This window comes from Carassius carassius, chromosome 38 (genome assembly GCF_963082965.1).
Source record: "Carassius carassius chromosome 38, fCarCar2.1, whole genome shotgun sequence".
In the NCBI taxonomy this organism is placed as follows: Eukaryota; Metazoa; Chordata; class Actinopteri; order Cypriniformes; family Cyprinidae; genus Carassius; species Carassius carassius.
In genome coordinates this window covers 19,521,143-19,540,163 of record NC_081792.1, presented here as the reverse complement: position 1 = coordinate 19,540,163, position 19,021 = coordinate 19,521,143, and the positions used below count along the sequence as shown (strand labels likewise).

Below are 19,021 nucleotides of genomic sequence, written 5' to 3'. Positions count from 1 at the left end.
GAACATAAACCCTCTAGTCTAAGTGAAAGCTCAACTTCACTTCAAGGGCCTCTATATGAAATGCTTTTTAGCATACTCTTCATAGCTACATATAGATATTTTACATATACAGATATAAACAAACAGGTATGCAACACATTCACTGCTGTTATAGTACATTAAAACGCATGAGTTCATTAAACTCTGTATATAATTAAATGACTGTTAACCTGAAACATATTAGTTACAAAATAGTCATTTAGAATACCTACATCTTATAATCTATTTTATTCTCTGAAAATATATATATATATATATATCTATATATCTCAGGATGAAGTTGAGATGATATGATTACCTTTATATTTTGTTTTGAAAATGTAAATACATTACAATAACATCCCAATAATACATAAACCGAGTATGAAGGGGGGGGGGGAGCTCCTTGTAAACATCAATTTATAATCAACACACTGATTACTCAATTTTAGTTCTGAGCTGTTACAGATGCCTCCTTATTTGCTCAACAATATAGGGACGCACCAAAATCATTTTTAAATGTAGTATAATAATTGTACTTTTAAATAATGCTGCAATTATATACCTATCTCCAATCAAATTCTATTTTGTCCTGCTGTCATTGTTTGTGTGCCAGCATTTATGCTACAAAGGATGCATTATTTCAATGATTTTTCCCCCTTAATTTTGAGCACAGTATTGGACTGGTGCATGCCTAAAACAAGGTGTCATTTTGCATCAGATATTGCAACGTGTTGCACTGGAGGCTGTGGGGTGTGTTGGCTGCCAGTCAGACAAGTGTTCCAGGTGAAGGAGGCTCAGAGCCCGACTCTTTCGGAGAGCCCCCCTCGGTGGGAAAAGGCTCTGGGTAGAGAGAGAGCTCCACAGACCTGTCATGATAAAAAAAAGAAAAGAAAAAGAAAATGTCATCATCAGAAAACATGTATCTAATTAACTAATTAATTAGTTAACTAATTTTCTAATTAAACTAATTAAAAAACTACTCAATCCAAACCATTGTGTTATATATAGATTTAAAGCTGCAGTCCTTAAGTTTTGCCTCTTTGTCGCCATCTCGGTTTGAAAACCTGTAATTGCAGTTATTTGCAGAATTATTTTGCTCTAGTGGGTTGTGCACCGGCACGGCTCCAGCATGGACGAATCTAATGTGTGGATACTCCACTTTGTATTCACAGATTCTATCATGAAAGTACGACCCAAATAAGAGTTGTCACTGGGGGATTTAATCTGTACAATTAAGTAACAATTGCCACTTTTGTTCAGATCAACTGAGGAAAAAAGCATTACAATAAATTGCGATATCAATGGTGAGTAACTCAACTGATTCGGTTAGCTCAGATCACATCAAACCGTGCCAATTATTATTATTGTGATACTTTGTTTTCAAATTGTTGACGTTAATAACATCAGCATTTCGCGAGTATGTGTATTTAGTGTGTATTATTCTGGATAACAATGGGCAATTTATTCCAGCTGTTCTGAGAAATGATAAACAATCCATCACCTGCACATCCTCACGTGTGATATAGCATTCTATATTCTTTATATTTACAGATGTGACATAATGACGCAGCGCCATGCTCGAATTGCCTGTGAAAACCTACCCATGCCACTCAAATTAGAAACCTTTATTACAAGTTTACCATTGGGGGAAGTCGTGGCCTAATGGTTAGAGAGTCGGACTCACAATCGAAGGGTTGTGAGTTTGAGTCTCGGGCCGGCAGGAATTGTGGGTGGGGTGAATGCCAAATAAAAAAAGTTGTGGCCAAAAGTTTTGAGAATTACATAAATATTGGAAATTGGAAAAGTTGCTGCTTAAGTTTTTATAATAGCAATTTGCATATACTCCAGAATGTTATGAAGAGTGATCAGATGCATCGCATAGTCCTTCTTTGCCATGAAAATTAACTTAATCCCAAAAAAAACCTTTCCACTGCATTTCATTGCTGTCATTAAAGGACCTGCTGAGATCATTTCAGTAATCGTCTTGTTAACTCAGGTGAGAATGTTGACGAGCACAAGGCTGGAGATCATTATGTCAGGCTTATTGGGTTAGAATGGCAGACTTGACATGTTAAAAAGAGGGTGATGCTTGAAATCATTGTTCTTCCATTGCTAACCATGGTGACCTGCAAAGAAACGCGTGCAGCCATCATTGCGTTGCATAAAAATGGCTTCACAGGCAAGGATATTGTGGCTACTAAGATTGCACCTAAATCAACAATTTATAAGATCATCTAGAACTTCAAGGAAAGAGGTTCAATTCTTGTAAAGAAGGCTTCAGGGTGTCCAAGAAATCCAGCAAGCACCAGGATCGTCTCCTAAAGAGGATTCAGCTGCGGGATCGGAGTGCCACCAGTGCAGAGCTTGCTCAGGAATGGCAGCAGGCAGGTGTGAGCGTATCTGCACGCACAGTGAGGCCAAGACTTTCCACTTCTCTCCAAAAAAAACATCAGGGACAGATTGATCTTCTGCAGAAAGTATAGTGAATGGACTGCTGAGGACTGGGGCAAAGTCATATTCTCCGATGAAGCCCCTTTCCGATTGTTTGGGGCATCTGGAAAAAGGCTTGTCCGGAGAAGAAAAGGTGAGCGCTACCATCAGTCCTGTGTCATGCCAACAGTAAAGCATCCTGACACCATTCATGTGTGGGGTTGCTTCTCATCCAAGGGAGTGGGCTCACTCACAATTCTGCCCAAAAACACAGCCATGAATAAAGAATGGTACCAAAACACCCTCCAACAGCAACTTCTTCCAACAATCCAACAACAGTTTGGTGAAGAACAATGCATTTTCCAGCACGATGGAGCACCGTGCCATAAGGCAAAAGTGATAACTAAGTGGCTCGGGGACCAGAATGTTGAAATTTTGGGTCCATGGCCTGGAAACTCCCCAGATCTTAATCCCATTGAGAACTTGTGGTCAATCCTGGGTGGACAAACAAAAACCCACTAATTCTGACAAACTTCCAAGAAGTGATTATGAAAGAATGGGTTTCTATCAGTCAGGATTTGGCCCAGAAGTTGATTGAGAGCATGCCCAGTCGAATTGCAGAGGTCCTGAAAAAGAAGGGCCAACACTGCAAATACTGACTCTTTGCCTAAAAATTTTCATGTAATTGTCGATAAAAGCCTTTGAAACGTATGAAGTGCTTGTAATTATATTTCAGTACATCACAGAAACAACTGAAACAAAGATCTAAAAGCAGTTTAGCAGCAAACTTTTTGAAAACTAATATTTATGTAATTCTCAAAACTTTTGGCCACGACTGTACAGTGCTCTCTCCACCCTCAATACCACGACTTAGGTGCCCTTGAGCAAGGCATCGAATCCCCAACTGCTCCCTGGGCGCCGCAGCATATGGCTGCCCACTGCTCCGGGTGTGTGTTTACAGTGTGTGTGTGTGCTCACTGCTCTGTGTGTGCACTTTGGATGGGTTAAATGCAGAGCACGAATTCTGAGTATCGGTCACCATACTTGGCTGAATGTCACGTCACTTTCACTTCACTTTTGTGAATGGAGCTAAAGGCGATAGTTCTGAACACTGCCTGGTTATGTACTTGCTCAAAAATTTATTTTGGATAATTTTTAAACAAAAAAAAGTTAAGGACTGCAGCTTTAAGGTTTTTAAGATTAATTTTTTAGGATTCATTAAACAATGCATTAAATTAATCAAAAAGTAACAGTAAAAACATTTAGATTTCAAATAAATTATGTTCTTTTGAACTTATAAATAATATATATATTTTTTTTAACGTACCACTATTTCCACGAAAATAGTAAGCATCACAACTATTTAACATTGATAATAATAAAAAATGTTTCCGGAGCAGCAAATCAGCTTATTAAAATGATTTCTGAAGAATCATGGGACACTGAAGACTTGAGTAATGGCTGCTGAAAATTCAGCTTTGCCACCACAGAAATAAATTACATTTTAAACTACATTAAAATAGAAAATTGTTATTCTAAATTGTAATAACATTAAAATATTGCTTTTGCTGTATTTTTTATCAAATAAATGTTGCCTTGGTGAGCATAAGATGACTGTAACACAAAAACTAACTTCCAAATGTCTTGAAAACTGACAAGCAGCCGAGCAAGAAGTAATATAATAATTTGTAAGTTTATTATTAGTATTAGTACTACTACAACTACTACTACTGTTTCTGCTACTACTAATATAAGTTTACTAATATAAGTTTTTCATTATCATGGGAAACCTCACCTGGCATGCAAGGGATGCCCATGAAATGAAGCTGACTGAGGTATTTGACGGTGCACAGAGTACAGTGGGTCGGCTGTAACGGACTGAGGCTGGTGCACCAGGTGGTGAGTATGTGAATGGCGCATGGTGAGTCCATCGTGACCTTTGGCCATAGTGGAATAACCTAAGGCATTCCTCAGATACCAGTCCCGGAGTCCTTCCAGAGCGAGAGCCTTGTGCAGACTGCGGGTGGAGTCCTCAGGAGTGGGCAGAGAGAACTGAGGTGGTCTGCGGCCGAGCGCTGCAGCAGTGGACAGCTCTGTGTGGTGAGGGAGCAGGTTAGGAATAGAAGAAGTTGTGGATCCAGCAGAGGGATGTGATAGATCATACGCAGAGAACAACACGGCATCCTGTGAGTGCTGCTGTAAAGGGATGAAGGGTCCACAGGACTTTGTGCGTGTCACTTTTACCCGACGGGTTTCGGCCTCTTGACCCCGCAGCAGCATAGGGCTGTAAAAAGGTGGGGCGGCCGCCAGATGTAACTGCGAATGAGAGAAACCATTGTAGTGTGGAGGGGTGCCCGATGGAGGAGTGGAGAAGTCTGGCCAGATTCGTCCTGCTGACTGGTTCTGTTGAGCCTGGATGGGCCCCTTTTGCTGTTTGCCCCAAATGTAGTCCATCAAAATCTCATTGTAACCCATGCCACTGCTTTGGCCGCCCAGAGAGGAGCGCATTCGACCCTGGTCTTTAAATCCCATCATCTGTCTGTCTGGGCTGCCTTGATAGATCTGACGGAGCTTCCCATCTGTGAGGGACTCGGAGCTCTTGTATGGTCCAGCTCGGGGTGGCATGCCGTTGCGGGAAGGACCAGGCTCAGGGAGACTCGAGCGGTCGAGTAGCGCCTCAGAGCTGTTGCTACGACGGGCACGGGAGCCGTACGGGCAGCTGCGGCGCTCAGAAGAGGAGCCCTCTAAAGATGCCAACGGGACAAACTGAGGAACATCTGGACTACCGTACCACTGCTTTAGTGCAATACCAAAAGACATCTCCGGCCTAGCAGGAGGAGAAGACACTAACAAGTTATTATGCTTTAAATTGATCAAAACTGACAGTAAACACTTATAATATTACAACAGATTTATATTTCAAACAGATGCTGTTCTATTGAATTCTTTTAAATGCAGTTCTTTAGAGAATTCTATAAAAGTGTTTCATGGTTATCACAAAAATTAAGCAGCACAACTGTTTTCAACATTGATAAGAACTGTTTCTTGAGCACCAAATCAGCATATTAGAATAATTTCTGAAAGATCACATGACACTGAAGACTGGAGGAGTAATTACTTGCCATTGCCATCACAGGAATATTAATATGCAATAATATTTCACCATATTATTGTTTTTGTTGTATTTTTGATCAAATAAATGTAGCCTTGTTGAGCATAATATTTGAGCATAACGTTTCAAAAACATTTAATAACTCAACAACCCCAAACTTTTGAATGTAGTGTATGTCTATGAATAATATATTTATTTTTTTAAGCATAGCAACAAGCTAATATCAAACTATATTAGAGTATTTTGTGCAGAATGTGCTATTTTGTGTTGCTGCCCATGTAAGTGTGTAAGTAAATGTAAGTTTAAATGCTGCTTTAGAAGGCAGATGCCTATGTAGGGAGTAGAAAGCTCCCTAGCCATAGTCTACATATAGCAGAAGAAAATGGTCAATAAATAAAAGAGCCATTACCTCATGTGGACGCTCATTGGTGCAGTGCGGGACAACAGCGGTGTGGCTGGAACACTTCTGCCCTCCACATTGGATGCACTTCTTGGGAGTGAGTGACTCGGGCTGGATCAACATCCACACATTCATAAGTTAGAATTATAGTGTAAACCTCACCCATATCAGCTTGTGGAAACATCTTGTCCTCCTCCTCCGCTCACCTCACAGAGCTTGAGGCTGAGTTGCGGCGAGTCCTCATCTCATAGTAGATCTCCACAGGTGACAGCTTCCTACAGAGCCTACTGTCAGGACTGCCTGGGGCCAGCCGGGGGTGAGACAAGGAGCGATGCTCAGGTGCCACACTGGGAGACGAATCCTCTGTGAACCACAGTTGACAGGGTTGTGTATCAAAGTTACAGCCTGTAATACACAGGCCAATGTGGTAAAACTAATTATTGAGAGAGAAAAAAAATAATAAATTTTTGAAAAAAGTATTGAGATGTACTTTCTTTGTTTCATAATGACAAGACTCCTCACCATTGTCATGTGATGTTGAGTCTGACATTGAACTGCTCTCTGACTTCACAGTTTCTTCTAAAAAAAAAAAAAAATGAGAATAAAAAATAAAAACAATTACACAAATATCTAGTTTTTCTATGGTCTATAATAAATATTATCATCACTATTATCTAAAAAGATATATAAAAAATATTATATATGAATTAATATTTAAATATAAATAATCAGATGAAACACTTCATTCACAATTGTTTACACTACTGTACAAAAGTTTGGAGTCAGAAATATTTTTCAATGTTTTTGAAAGAAGTCTCTTATGCTCACAAAGGTTGCATTTATTTAATATAAAAAAAAGGTAAAAACTAATCTTGTGAAATATTACTACAATTTGAAATAAATGTTTTCTATTTTAATTAAACACTCCAGCCTTCAGTGTAACACGATCCTTCATAAATCAGTGTTTTCAAAAACTCTCAAATTTATTACTCAATACATTTTTCAAAATAATTTTTTAAAGGGGTCATGATTTGAGATTTTACTTGAGCTTTTGATATAGAAGAGGCCATCGTACTAAAAGAATATCCTGTAAGTTTCAGAACTGAAAACGTCCTTGTTACTAAAATTAAAGCTTTTATTGACACCAGGCCGAGTGAACGCCAGATCCTGGAATGTGCCTACCTATGACGTAATAGATACGTTAAACCCCGCCTCCACACAAGAATGTTAATGGATAATTATGTAGCCCCGTCCACTGATTTGCGCATGACATATCAGGGAAATAACATAAGTGGTGCTAAACCGGATCAAGCAACCAAGCAATAAACATGCCGTTGAAAATCAAAAAACATTGTGCAATGCCTCGTTGTGGAAGAACACAGTCGCTGCATAACTTTCAACTGGTTCAACTGGTTGAACTTTATTTTTAACAAAGTTTCAGCTCACATGAGTAAAACATTGAGTGTTTGTTCACTTCTTTTGTACACAAGACACAGGTCGAAGCAGGATTTGCAGAGAGACCGAGATTAAAAAGCAATGCTGTGCTTTCTATATTGGATCCAACAGGAATGGCGCAGCACACTTATGGGAGTAAAAAAACATTTGTACTGTGTCACTACTGCTTTGTTAGAGATCACGTGATTTGTCCTGATTATTTTTACGTGTCTAACCAAAGTCACAGAAGGCTCCAAGTATGAAGGACGCAGCTTGTCAAACAGACTGTTACCCAGTCATAGCAGAGGGCATTTACTTCCAAGTCTTCGATGTGGCACGCCCATAAAAACAGAGCGTTTCTCAAGCCGACCACAACAACAGGCTCTTACTTATTGATTTTGATATTTTTGAATGTAAAAACCACGTGATCGTCATAAGCGGACGTCAAACAACAGTATAAAATAGTTTTAAAAAGCCAGTTCATGACCCCTTTAACACTGTAAATGTCTTTTCTCTCACTTTAATCTAATGCATCCATGCTGAATAAAAGTATTAATTCCTTTAAAATAAGAATATATCTCCTACTGACCCCAAACTTTCCAGCAGTAGTGTAAAAGACCAGTAGTTAAAAAAAATTATAAATTCTCTGTGCAAGCTATTTGTTTAAAACACATGATCAGGTCATTTATAAATATCAAACTCTGTCAACATGTGTCCATTGTCCTTTTCAAGCAAAGGCAACGGTCTTGGAAAATAAAGGGAAATGACTCAGTTACTATGCACTTCCTGTAGAGACATTCCCAATGTGTGCACGTTACCAAATTACCAATGCTTACCAGAAACGGTTTTGTGGTTTTGTGAGTGTGTTTTACCTGTGTGGCATCCCCGATGAACAGTCCTCTTACTATGCAATGCATTTTTATCAGAATCGATGCTCCGGCGCAGGGCACCACTGAAGAGAGCCTTCATCTGTCGTCGCTGACCTGCATCATCCTACATGGAAGACAGATATGGCTGTTATTGTATAAACCTGTTAGGAGAATCCTTCTACCGTATTTTTCGGACTATAAGTCGCACCTGAGTATAAGTCGCATCAGTCCAAAAATACGCCATGACGAGGAAAAAAACATATATAAGTCGCACTGGACTATAAGTCGCATTTATTTAGAACCAAGAGAAAACATTACCGTGTACAGCCGCGAGAGGGTCAGTCTAGACTACAGGAGCACTGAGCAGCATCTCTGGCAGCATAGAGCGCCCTCTCGCGGCTGTACACGGTAATGTTTTCTCTTGGTTCATGTCAAATTAATTTTGATAAATAAGTCGCACCTGACTATAAGTCGCAGGACCAGCCAAACTATGAAAAAAGTGTGACTTATAGTCCGGAAAATACGGTATTAGCTTTCAGAAATCAGACTCACCTCTCCTTTTGAGGTAATATGAGGGGCCAGACCAGCTCGGCGCTGAACAAAGGGAGGTCTTTCCCCTTCTTCTAAAGGAAAATCCTGTGGAAGCTTCCCAGTGAGCTCCTGTACAGACATTTAAATCTTTTACTTTTGAATCACTGCACTGGGGAGTGTTCTGGCATTGGATAGAACAGATGGTTCTAATACGTACGCCCGTTTCTTTCTTTTGAAAAACACAACTTAATAACAAACGGTTCTTCACATTAATGCAAATCCTAAAATCACACATCGAATAAGATAATTCACTTTCAGAACAAAAAGAAAAAAATATTAAATCATGTATACAGCTGGGTGCACATTTCCTTCACTGTTGAAGTCACCATTTGTTTTTGTTTTTGTTTTGTTTTTTTTAGAGAGAGAACATTATTTTATAGTGACTGCCCAAAAGTAAAATACTGCTTTAAAGATTCATTTCCTCACCGCCTCCAGAAGACACACTTGTCGCAGTTCTCCGAGACGACTGTTCAAAAGGCTCTGCAGACTCTGCTTTCGCTCCTGGAGTTCTGAGATCCGCTCCACTTGCAGTTTGCTGTCCTGACAGCCCTGGACATCTGTGCATGAGCATGATGCGCATGAGACAGAAAGCCAAAGTTCAAAATAGATTTACACTTTCACACTTCCATTATTTTTTATTAAATAAATGCCGCTTTGGTGAGCATAAGAGACACAAAAGGTGTTTACGGTAAGTATGAGCATGCAAAATTCAATATCCAAGATTGACCCACACAAAAATCAAAATGAAAATAAGCAGACTCACCTGGAGCCCCTAAGCCCATGGCAGTGATGAGGCGACCTTTGACCTCCATAGAATGGATTTGAGGAAGTCTTGTGAAGTCTTTAGCTCCCAATTACCCTCAGCTCCTGCAGACAAAGAATATTGACCTAATTAATAAGGTATAATTTGAGCTACAAGTGAACCGAGACTGATTTGAGAGCCTCCCATCACCTTGTATTTTGAGTCACATGAGGCATGTCATTCAGTGTTGTGGTCCACAATGCTGCAGTATCCCAATGGCCTGCAGGGGAGCCACTGTGCGACTTCTCAATTTACTGCTGAGACCTTAGTAGTCAGGAAAAAAAAACGTATGTTTGTTATACACAAACTGAAAACTTCTATTAGTTTCTGCTGGCTGTAACATAGTCCTCTAAACGATGGCTTATATAAAAGTTGAATGGCTCGTTCTGCCACAAAACACAATTTAAAGACATCAGAATTTATTTATTTAAAGAGGCAAACAGCACTATCAAAAAATAAAAAGGATGAAAAAAAAAAAATCACTGTCATACTTAAATTGCTGCTCAGCCATTAAATAATTTATTAAACAATTAGCGCTCTTCTTTCTGGAAATTACGTCATGACAGCCAGGGTAACATGACCGAAGGTGTGAAAGTGAGAGCCCATATCAGGTCATTGTGGCAACCCAGGTTACCCAACAAGTGATTCAAATCTTGGTTTGCAGTCTACTGACAGCTATATGACCACATAACTCATATTCATATGAATGAGCAACATTTAACAAAAATACTGTGTAATTTATGCATTTTTAATGTCAGCATTTTCACCTAAAAATGTTTAATTCTGTCATTAATTACTCATCTTCATGTCATTCCAAACCCATAAGACCTTTGTTCATTTTTAGAACATAAATTAACATATTTTTGATGAAAGCAAAGATAGACAGCAATGCATCCTGCGTCAGCAGCACCACATACATGCGTTGTGGTATTCTCATGAACGCGCATCGAAGACTGATACGGAAGAGAAGAAATTGTTAAATAAAGTCATTATTTTAGTTTTCTTTGCACACAAAGTATTCTCGTAGCTCCATAAAATTACTGTTGAACCACCGATGTCACATGGATTATTTTAATGATGTCTTTAATAGCTTTATGGCCCTTGAACTTTGTAGTTGTGTTGCTGTCTATGCAGGGTCAGAAAGCTCTCAGATTTCATCAAAAATATCTTAATTTGTGTTGTGAAGATGAACGTAGGTCAGAAATGACGAGGATGAGTAATTAATGACAGAATTTTCGTTTTTGGGTGAACTATCCCTTTAAGATCACTAATGAAAATTATTCACTGGCATAAATTATAAACCATTAATAAAAATAAATTCTAAACATTGATGAAAAAATAACAACCCTGCATACTGACATCCGTTTAAAATCACCCTGGATGCATTTTACTTCCGAAAAAAAAAATATATATATATATAATAATAATAATAATATTATATATATATATATATATATATATATATATACATAATAAAATGGTAAATGTTGCAAAACTGTTTATCGAATCACAATTGTAGTATAAAGGCTGCTGGCAAAAATTGGAGAGAACAAGCAGGATGTGTTTTTGTTTGTGAGGAAGTGGCATTGATCGTGTGGTTTCGATAGGTGGCTGGGAATGCATCCAAAAAAATTAATAAAAAAAAGACAAACCACCATGTGCCGGCTAAACAGACGACATTGAACCGTAAGTGTAAGTAGGCGAGTAAATAAATGAGGCAAAATATTCAAAACAAGAAGCTCTCAATATTCATATAGGAGTAATTGCAAAAATAAGATTGTTCAAAACACTGTAAGCACATCTGGTGGACACATGCTAACAGATATCGCACACCACAACTCTTGTAGAGACCTGGCAAAGAGCATGATGGGAGGAGATATGGGAGGACAGATGCTCAGAGATCAAAACCCAACTCTGAGGGAATGATGAGATAGATATAAACAAGGGATTTATGGGAATTTGATGACAAAGCACCCAATGTCCTGGGACAAAACCTGCAAGAAAGTGTGAGAGAAGGAAAAAGCACACAACACACACACAAAACTCAATGAAAAAAATACTAATATGCGATTACCACGCATATTTAAATATGTCTCTGAAAAATACCCACATAATTCCACATTTTGCCGAGTGTTTGCTCCATGTTGTGATAAAAGACATTTATGCTGTTGTTTATGTATTTACAAAACTGTCAGTTTTCATTTTATTGGGCCAGTGATAATAATAATAAAGGTGCAATGTTTAATTTTAATGAAATGTTTGTTACTTTTGTACGGTGTATGGCCGCAAGTTATTGTCACATGTAAAACCTGTCTCCTGAAGCAAAGCCAGTTACTGTCTCAAAGGGTTAAATCTGACAAAAATGTAAAACTTTTATAACAGGAGTTGTTAAGCAGAAAGAGAGTCTCAGGCACAATTAACTTGTGTGTGAAATGACCAGCTTTAGCAGGTGTGACTGTATACACAGCTGACTCCAATAAACTGTCTCTAATCGTTTCAGGAACATCCAAATCCGTCAAGATCAACATTTATTTGTTACTGAAAAAGCGATGCGATTATAAATGATCCGACAAGTGGCTGTTTTCATTTTACAGATGTTATTCCCATCAACTAAACACGAGTCAAAAGAGGGGACTATCCTTCCTATAAACTTCCTCGAAAGCAATTACGTTACGTTAGACTGTTTATAACGTAGCCTTTTACACTCTTGAGCAACTGGGGAAAAAAATTGGTTTACCAGCCTAACGTTAAGTAGTTTCAAGAACTTACCTTGACAAAATTCACTGAGAATATATCCACAAAAGGACAGAAAAAGCAGGCTTATTTCATTGCTTGTCTGATTTCATTAACGAGTTACGCTTGACGTGGTCTCTAACGCACGAACTCAACAGTTTCTCGCGTTTCTTCTGTTGCAGTCGTTGCAGTTGCAACTCGAGCAAGTCATTTCTTCGAGCCCTAAAGGCAACAAGGGCGAAACCATTTACACGGGCTGAAGGGGGTTAGCTGCTGATAGAATGGATAGAAAATATTAAACTTTAACAATTTTAAAGAAATTATAAGATCGTTATCTTTCGAGACAATTCGGCTATATATAAACCGCATACAATCGCATTCATGTCCAAACAGGCGATATAAGTCCAGGTTATCCCGGCAACTCATTTCAATAGTTTCGTCTGAAAAGTGGACAGGTGAGGCTTTGGCGTCCGTGACAACCATATGGTTTCGAACTTAAAGGGATAGTTCACCCAAAAATTAAAATTATGTCATTAATAACTCACCCTCATGTCGTTCCAAACCAGTAAGACCTCAATTTATCTTCGGAACACAATTTAAGATATTTTGTTATTTATTATCTGGCTCAGCTCGGTGTTCATCTTCAGTTCTCTCTTCACAGCAGTTCAGTCAGTGTACTGTTTGAGTAAATGAATTACTCCGGGATATTGGTTTGTTTGAACTCAGAGGAAGCGTCAGCCACATTAAAAAAGTTAACAGCTTAAGTCATTTGTGAAATGGAGACGCGAACCGTTTAAAACGATTCAGTTCAATTTGGTGAACTGTTTCAAAAAGATCCGGTTACATCGAATGAACAGACACGGAAGAGAAGACAATGCTGAATAAAGTCTTAGTTTTTGCTATTTTTGGACCAAAATGTATTTTCGATGCTTAAAAAAATTCTAACTGACCCTCTGATGTCACATGGACTGCTTTGATGATGTTTTTCTTACCTTTCTGGACATGGACAGTATACCGTACACACAGCTTCAATGGAGGACTGAGAGCTCTCGGACTAAATCTAAAATATCTTAAACTGTGTTCCGAAGATAATTGGAGGTCTTACGGGTTTGGAACAACATGAGGGTAAGTTATTAATTACATAATTTTGCAAATTGGGCGAACTAACCCTTTAAACGTCGCAGACATGAATTATTTACTCTGATTGCAGCACTTGGAAATTTATGGAAAACATTTTTTATTTTTTTTTTTAAGTATAAGAGGTTTATCTAACACATGCGTTACGTTAGTTGCAAAGGTAGTTGTAAGGAGTCTCATTAACCATTGTATATTTTAAGGGACAGTACAACCACCCCAAAAAAGAGATAATCCTGTCATCATTAACTCACATTGTGGTTTCCAAATATGGATGATTTTCTTTCTTCTGCAGAACTAACAAAAAAAAATTAGCTGAAACAAAATGCATGGAAAAAGAAACACGAATCATGACTAAAAATGCCAAAATCACCATGAAGGTTTAATTGTCCATTAAATGTACTGATTGGGCATAGAAGAATTCTAGAATAGTGATGCAGATACTTTTATTTATACTTTTTAGTAATTTTGCGTCCTTTTAAAAGCTGAACCTTTTTGGTCCATTCATTCTCATTAAATAAAAAAAGTGACCAGTACACTTCATGATTTCTCATTTTGTCTTCCACAGCTGAAAGTATGTCATGGGTTTTGAACGACATGAGGGTGAATAATTGACGACTGAATTTTTTAACTATTCCTTTAAGTCAATAGTCATGTGGTCAAACAAATGTTAACTGTCAGCAGTGATTACTTAGCAAGTTACTGACCTCTGCATCTCAACTTTCTTCTATGCTTAGGAAAACAGCTGTGACAACAGTGCAGGTAATTATTTTATTTTAAAACGGATTTACAGTATTTAATCTTTAAAACGATCAAGCATTATGTGATTCAGTGCCAAGTCCCTCATGTTGTATGTTTTTGTACAATATGCTTACACCCCACTGACAGATAGGTTAAGCATCATACAAATTCATGTGAAATTGCCACCTCGTAAAATACCTGTAGTTATGTTTCATCATGAGATTGGGTTGTAGTTTCTGAGGGATGCTACAACACTAACATACTCAATAACATGAGCAGGACGACACCAGCAGACTATGAACAGGCAGCCTAGAAATTTATGACACGCTTTTCCTGCACATGACAGCATGGTGAATTGGCATAGCAGAGGGATCTGACGCAATTTGCAACCTTGAGACCTTATTGTAGAAATTGGCGGGGTTGAGATTAGCACTTGGGGGAGAAGTGCTTTCTCAAAGCAGACAAAGGCAATTCCAGGGACCTGTCATGACCTGTCTGTCATTTGCACTGCCCTGTTTTAGCACACCAATAGGACTTTGGCACACAAAGAAATGGAGGATTACTGCTTGGAGATTACGCTGCTTCTCACTTTCTTTCTTGCTCTGGCCATTGCATCACGTCGGAGTTCGAAATACCACAGAGATGCAATGAAAAGTGTTTCTGGGTCAATGACAAAATTACTTGAGCATCATCTAATGGGCCATGCTGGGAGTGTAATCATGCATTCTCCAAGTAAACAAAAAGACATAATTGAGGACACATTTAAATTGACATGGAGTGTTGATAGTCTCCAAAGCAATTTGACTAATTATTAACAACTGTAGGTCAGAAAATATAAAATAATTCTACAAGAATGTGTATTGCGCTTAATGATCATAAACACTGCAGGTGGGGTCTTTTTTATTCAGTGTTTTATAAACACTGCAGGTGGAGCCTTACAAAACACAACAAAAAAGTCTAAAACTCTAAAATGGATGGCAGCTTAAAAGTGTGTTGTTTCTGCCTGAGTAATTGCTCAACTCCTCTTTCTTGTCCATCCAAAGACGAAATTCTTTCCTCCATGTTTTCTTTACTGGATAAAGAAAGACAAAACAGACAGTCAGCAACAAAAAGCTGACCAAAGCTTGGCAACACTGTGGTAAATCCCTCTGTGAAAGCATGTACATTTCACAGCCTAGCCAGGGTGGAGACAGTGTTTTGCCACCTCAGACCCTGTCCTGGGGTCAGACAGCATGGCAGCTGGACAGATCACAGAAAGACACTTGTCTGGACACTAACACTCACACCCTGCACAATAGTTTGTGGTCATGACTCAAGCCTGTAAAGGGATGGTTGGTTCACCCAAAAATGTACATTTGGTCATCATTTTAATGTCACTCCAAACCTGTATGACAATTTTATCTTCTGTGAAATATAAAAAAGAAAATATTTTGAAAAGTGTCTCAGTTTTGTCTTTGTCAATACAATGAAAGTCAATGGGTTTTATTATCCCTTTAAGCAATTAGCTGTGGTCTCTATATATTGTCACTTCCTATAATCATCTAAAATACTCCAAACTCAAAGAGACAAGGGTGAAAATATAACAAGCTAAACAGATGTTCCCTGAAATTCCCAGCATGAGTCTTTAGTGCCTGCTTGTGTGCACAAGGTTACAACATCAAGCTACAATTATCTGAGTTTGAACTCTTTTTTTTTTTTTGCCAGTGCGCCCTGGATAGGAAGGAGCTCAAAAACAAAAGAGATCTGCTGAAAATACACTCTTGACACTGCTAGACGGAGCAGGAAATCGGTGCTTTGCAAAGCGTTGTGAGTCAGAGTCTAGACACTTTAAACCACACTCACCTCCTCACCTATAGCAGTGAACTCAGTGGGACATGATTGAGAGAGGTTCAATCATAGAAGAGCAGTTCATGTGCCATGATAGGCAAAATGTAAATGTCTCGTTTAAATTATTGGGCAAATTTATTGTTAGTCATACAAATTAAGCATTATTATATAGGCTAGATGAAAAAAAATAAATCACATGATAGTACGAATGCCACACAAACGTCCCCTTGTCAAATGAGTGCTTTATGCCTGGATGCAGGTCAGTAGTGTTCCTGTTAACAAACTATTAAAATCAGTTTTGTTAACTGATATAAAGCTAACAATAAAATATAAATGTTAGATGAATTACAAAACTTAGACTTACAAAACTAAATTTGTACTTAAAACCTAAATAAATGTAAATGAAAGCTAAATATAAATCTTAAAAAGAAAAAAAATGTCTCTCTCAGCATGCTCCCATCAGGCATCAAATATAAAAAAAAAAAAGACAAAAACACATCAAATTACTGAAATTTTAAAATAATATAAAATACAAAACTAAATAAATAAAATGGCATTAAAATGACGAAAGGGTGTTCCTGAAACATTTATTTATGCTTTATAGCTTGATTCAAATTATAACTAGCAGTTGACAACTGGATATAAAGATATTAGAGTTGATTTATTGTGGGGAGGGGGGGGGGGTGTTCAAGCACTCTTTCTGATGTCTTTTAGTAGATTTATGGACGAAACAATTATTTAAGAATAATACGACTATGGTGAACAAATCGGTGTTCACTCAAGACACACAAAATGAGTTCTTAATAGCATACCGCATACTAGCACAATATATATTGTTATGCAATAAGAAAGCAGCAAGACTTTGTATTATTATAATTATTTACCTGTGTCCAGCCACCTACTACTGGCGATGTAGCCTGCGTCACTGAACGAATCAGTAACTGATTCGAACTATTCGAATCACTTAAATGAATCAAACTGAGACACACGCCACGATACGTAGTATCGCATCATTGATCAGAGTGGCTTTTCCAAAAGAACGCATGCATTTACACACGACACATTATTGTTAATCAATCCAAGCCGACAAATAACATCATTATTTGTTTTGCATCATTAACCCATCGCATAGCAACATGCCACAGAAAATCCCATTGAAAGCCACACGCGACGCTTTCATCAGCAAGAACTACATACTGGATGAATGAGACGCGGATAAGAGAATGTGAACGCTAGTCTTCAGTGACAGGATATTTTCATACAAACATTCAGCACAACACCAAAAAAAGGTGTTTAAACGGGACAGCAGGTAGATTCCTCCTCACGCGTCCCTGCATTTTAGGGAATCACATTCGGTGTCTGCCATATCCAGCCCACATATAAATCTAGTGATATTTATATTTCATATATTAAGTTACTCTCTTTACAGCTTGTCTGTTCGAAAAAACGCGACGTTTATGAGAGGATAACGTGAGAAAAGACCATGCACACGGACCTGCGATGCCAATTAATATTCATCTGCGGCTCTCCTCAGTCACATCCTGCAGATCACATCCTCGCCTTCACGCAAAACACACACAGGGTCCCTGCATCACGCCGAAACGATATTATAACAACATCTCTCACTATTCAGCAGTCACCCAGGTATCCAGTGTAAAGCGCGGTCACGCCTCTGGAACAAGACTGGCAAACAGAGAAGAGCAACACGCATCCACTTAACTGATTAACTCTTTCAGTCTCGCCCATTTATATAGATCCAACTGACAAACTACACACACTGTTTCTGAACTGAGGTTTGCGTTGCTTTCTAGTATGTTAACAGTCTGTTTGCAACGAAAACAGGGGAGGTGGGTACAGGTCCACATTCCAGTGAACGACTTTTCATTAGCAATTAATAAACTGTTTAGGAGAGTAAATAGAGTTTTATATTTCATTATATTTTATTGTGTCTTAATAACGACATAGGCCTACTTAAAAACCATTTTTAAGTTCAACTTTGCACGAACTGAATGCTGAAGTGCAGTTGTACTGTGTCATGGCGCCCCCTTTGGCGTATGTGTGAATTGCGTATTTTATCCATGATACCGCAGGGGAAAATTGACGTGGATGCTGCAGCAACTGTGTGGTAAAGCGACTTTTCGTTAATCCATCATTTAATTATGCTATTGAACAAGGCAAAACACTACAGCAAAAAATAAAATTTAGCTTCCATGTCTTCTTTTGATTTTTTTTCCCCAGACGGTTGACATTTTTTTGATTTGAGTGATCCTCCCTCTGTAAAAATCTTTACTATATCAACAAAATGAAAAGAATAATTTTCAACCTGGATTTATCCACAGTTTAAAGTCTGTTTGAAATGTATGTAAACTACATAATTAGATAATGCCTCATTTTATATATTTAAAGATTTGAGAAAACTTATACAAAAATGTACTGTGATAATTAACTGGCAAAGTATGACGATATCTATTGCACATAATGGCAGTCATCCAACAGATAATATGATTTATTAAATAAACAGAATTCAGATTATTTATATGAAAAGCACATACAAAAATTCAAAGTGTTTTGTAATGAAGGAAACAGAAATTACGAATAGCAAAGGACATGTTTAAACAAAACAAACAAAAAAACATTCTCTATATTTTTCTCTGATTTCTCTGCCACCACTTGCACCATGTACAAAATTGTCTATCCAAAATGAGAGCAGCCTCATCCCATATCATACAGCAAATATTAAATCTTTTAACAAACATGGATCTTCCATCTGATTAATGCATTCTGAAAAATCCCCCCTGAGAAGTACATAAGCATTAACACATATAAAGATATCATTGGTGTGAGGAATTAATCCACAATGGATGTGAAGCACTATTACAACTTTAGTGCAAGGCAAGATGTACAGTTAAACTGCTGACTGTTTCATT

At 38.0% G+C, this 19,021-nt stretch overlaps 1 protein-coding gene across 3 annotated transcripts; it reads right to left on the bottom strand.

Annotated features, from left to right (window-relative positions):
* Positions 1-465: 465 nt before the first annotated feature.
* Positions 466-17,804, bottom strand: ccdc120b (coiled-coil domain containing 120b). Of its 3 annotated transcripts, none has more exons than XM_059529550.1 (11): positions 17,590-17,804; positions 9,810-9,923; positions 9,621-9,724; positions 9,284-9,414; positions 8,819-8,926; positions 8,270-8,390; positions 6,486-6,542; positions 6,170-6,368; positions 5,973-6,074; positions 4,247-5,278; positions 466-887 (listed from the first exon to the last, which is right to left on the bottom strand). In XM_059529550.1, the coding sequence occupies exons 3-11, from the start codon at positions 9,667-9,669 to the stop codon at positions 788-790; spliced, it is 1,899 nt and encodes a 632-aa protein (XP_059385533.1). In that variant the 5' UTR covers positions 9,670-9,724; positions 9,810-9,923; positions 17,590-17,804; the 3' UTR covers positions 466-787. The 3 variants fall into 3 exon arrangements, with proteins under 3 accessions (XP_059385533.1, XP_059385532.1, XP_059385534.1); XM_059529549.1 differs by lacking the exon at positions 17,590-17,804 and adding an exon at positions 12,429-12,588; XM_059529551.1 differs by lacking the exon at positions 17,590-17,804 and adding an exon at positions 12,429-12,587 and having other exon boundaries at positions 6,170-6,326.
* Positions 17,805-19,021: the final 1,217 nt, after the last annotated feature.